The sequence below is a fragment of the Etheostoma cragini genome, unplaced genomic scaffold (genome assembly GCF_013103735.1).
Source record: "Etheostoma cragini isolate CJK2018 unplaced genomic scaffold, CSU_Ecrag_1.0 ScbMSFa_632, whole genome shotgun sequence".
Lineage (NCBI taxonomy): Eukaryota > Metazoa > Chordata > Actinopteri > Perciformes > Percidae > Etheostoma > Etheostoma cragini.
This window is the reverse complement of record NW_023269242.1, coordinates 61,277-64,375: the sequence shown is the minus strand read 5'-3', so window position 1 is coordinate 64,375 and position 3,099 is coordinate 61,277. Positions and strand designations below refer to the sequence as shown.

The window sequence follows — 3,099 nt, the reverse complement described above, 5'->3', positions numbered from 1 at the left end:
AGTAGACAGGTAACCCATGAGTAGACAGGTAACACATGAGTAGACAGGTAACCCATGAGTAGACAGGTAACCCATGAGTAGACAGGTAACACACAAGTAGACAGGTAACACACAAGTAGACAGGTAACCCATGAGTAGACAGGTAACACACAAGTAGACAGGTAACACACAAGTAGACAGGTAACACACAAGTAGACAGGTAACCCATGAGTAGACAGGTAACACACGAGTAGACAGGTAACACACAAGTAGACAGGTAACCCATGAGTAGACAGGTAACACACAAGTAGACAGGTAACACATGAGGAGACACGTAACCCATGAGGAGACACGTAACCCATGAGGAGACAGGTAACATATGAATAAATAAAAATATCAATAAACAAGCATTCACCCTGATGAATGATGGATAGGCTGCTTTGTCTGAAAGGTTGAGATGTTGATAAAGTTGTTCTTATGTTTATGATTTTAAAAACACATGAATGTATGTTTTTGTTCAGGGTGTTGCCTGGCGACAACGTTGAGAAGAGTCGGTTCGGGACAAAGATGGTCCGGTCCAGCAGCTCCACCGGACACAGGAACTACAGCGCCCCCACCTGCCCGCCCTCAACCTCCTGGCAACCAATCAGCTCCCAGCTGCACCAGCAAGCCCCACCCCAGCGTAGCCATGGCAACACACCGAGTCCAGTGGGGGATGGGTCACTGGTTCGACTCCCGCCTCCTCCGGCCGGAGAGAGGAACGGTGGGAACCGATCGAACCGGCACAGCGCTGGAGAGAGAGGGGGGGCGGAGCCATCAGAGAGGGGGGGAGGAGGGGGGGGGGAGGTGAAGCTGGACAGTGACGCCTCCGTCTCCATCCCGTCCGTGGACCATGACGACCTGGTGCGGTCCTTCAGCGGCTTCTCCCTGTCCCAGTCCCGAGAGAACCTGGACTACCTCAACAACGGCTTCTACTCCGCCAGCCGGGGGGGTGGTGCCGCCCGGTGCGCCACCGTCCGGCCGTACATCGCAGAAGGCGAGTCGGACTCCGACTCTGAGCTCTGCGCCCCCTTGCCGCACTCGGACCAGGCCTGGACCGGAACCAAGTAGAGACGAACCAACACTAACCCAGAATTAAGTAGCGCTGAACCAACCCTAACCCTGGACCAGAACCAAATAGAGATGGATAAACACTAACCCTACCCCTGGACCAGAACTAAGTAGAGCTGAACCAACACTAACCCTTACCCTGGACCAGAACTCCGCTGAACCAGCACAGATATTCAAACAACAATCAAAATCCAGATTTAAACTAAGAAACAGACTTTAAACACCAGCTGGAGTTACAGAGTAAAGCATCATGGGAACTGTAGTCTGTCCCCTCAAACCGTCCCCGGTGTCCTGTCAGATGATATTGATATCAAGTTTGGTACTACTACTACTGCAGTACTACTACCCTCTAGACAGTTGTTACTAAAGGAACCGGGACAGACACCTCTGAGATTATTCGGCCCGTTTCTGGAAACCTTTTGCAGGTCTATCTTTAACATGAATACGTTTTTAGGTTCTTAGATTCAAACTTTGGACTTAGAGAAACGGTTTCACTGTTTTCCAAAACGATTGGAGAAAATAATCGTTAGCTGCAGGCTTACAATATGTTATTGTTCATTATTTTAAAATATTCATTCATAAATCCCAACAGCTGAATAAATAACCCAGTGACAGGAATAGAAACAATATGTGAAGAGCTACATGATCATGTCTGACCAATAAGAGGAGAGATATGATGTAAATATGAGCGTCACCAGACTACGGACCAATGAGGATCAGCTGTTCCATCATTTATCTGCATGTCAACATTTTATTTACATGAAGATGTTTTTATGTAAATATTTCATTCATATTGTGAAGGGTTTCATCTTTAAATGTTAACGCCACCTGATCAAGATATACATGTTTCCATGGTAACCGTCTGTCTGTATTTCAATATTAATTAAAAACCTTGAACATCTTGTGTTTGTGTTAGTTTGTGTTCATCAGAAACTACAGACATTGTTTCATACAGACTGCAACTTTATTTAAAACTTCTTAAATGAAAAAAAAAAATATATCAGATTTACAGCAAAGACAACATGCTCCAGGCGGCCATCTTGGATGTCCTCACTTTTTCTTGAACCTATTGGACAGACAGAGAGAGAGATAGATAAAGTCACCTGGAGCTGCTACGAGAGAGAGAGAGAGAGAGAGAGAGAGAGAGAGAGAGAGGGATGGAGGAGAGAGAGAGGGATGGAGGAGAGAGAGAGAGAGAGAGAGAGAGAGAGGAGAGAGAGAACGAGAGAGAGAGCGAGAGAGAGAGAGAGATGGAGGAGAGAGAGAGAGAGAGAGAGAGAGAGAGAAAGAAAGAAAGAGAGAGGAGAGAGAGAACGAGAGGAGAGAGAGAGAGAAAGAGAGAAAGAGAGGAGAGAGAGAGAGGAGAGAGAAAGAGAGAGGAGAGGAGAGCGCTAAAGGAGAGAGAGAGAGAGAGAAAGAGGAGAGAGAGAGAGAGAAAGAGGAGAGAGAGAGAGAGGAGAGAGAAAGAGAGAGGAGAGGAGAGAGATAAAGGAGAGAGAGAGAAAGAGGAGAGATAGAGAGGAGAGAGAGAGAGAGAGAGATAGAGGAGAGAGAGAGAGAGATAGCTTCTCATGTTATATTCTATTCTATCATATTCTATTCTCTTCTATTATATTAAATTGTATTATATCATATTATATTATATTATATTATATTATATTAAATTGTATTATATCATATTATATTATATTAAATTGTATTATATCATATTATATTATATTATATTATATTAAATTGTATTATATCATATTATATATTATATTATATTATATTGTATTATATCATATTATATTATATTATATTAAATTGTATTATATTCTATTATATGCAGCATGCTCTCTCCATCACACAGCGGAGAGGCTGCGCTCTCGACTTTTGCAGCGAGTCATTTGGTGCAAAACTAATTTGTACCTGTGGACTTGGTCTGTGGAGCTCTGTCCAACAGGAAGGGGGGGACAGCAGGGTTTCTATTGCCTGATGAGGGACAACTCTGTCCAACAGGAAGGGGGG

General features: G+C 44.1%; 2 protein-coding genes across 2 annotated transcripts in view; one reads left to right on the top strand and one right to left on the bottom strand.

Annotated features, from left to right (window-relative positions):
* The window catches only part of LOC117941369 (potassium voltage-gated channel subfamily KQT member 2-like), a 15,678-nt gene extending 14,306 nt beyond the window's left edge, over positions 1–1,372 (top strand). Inside the window, exons 12-13 of the mRNA XM_034866407.1 lie at positions 501–1,090; positions 1,244–1,372. Coding sequence (XP_034722298.1) covers positions 501–1,089 — 589 coding nt within the window. The 3' untranslated portion in view covers position 1,090; positions 1,244–1,372. The remainder of the gene's footprint in view (positions 1–500; positions 1,091–1,243) is intronic.
* A 662-nt stretch (positions 1,373–2,034) lies between these two features.
* The window catches only part of ddx27 (DEAD (Asp-Glu-Ala-Asp) box polypeptide 27), a gene marked incomplete at its 5' end in the record, with an annotated part of 12,142 nt that continues 11,077 nt past the window's right edge, over positions 2,035–3,099 (bottom strand). The window contains one exon of the mRNA XM_034866406.1: positions 2,035–2,155. Coding sequence (XP_034722297.1) covers positions 2,140–2,155 — 16 coding nt within the window. The remainder of the gene's footprint in view (positions 2,156–3,099) is intronic.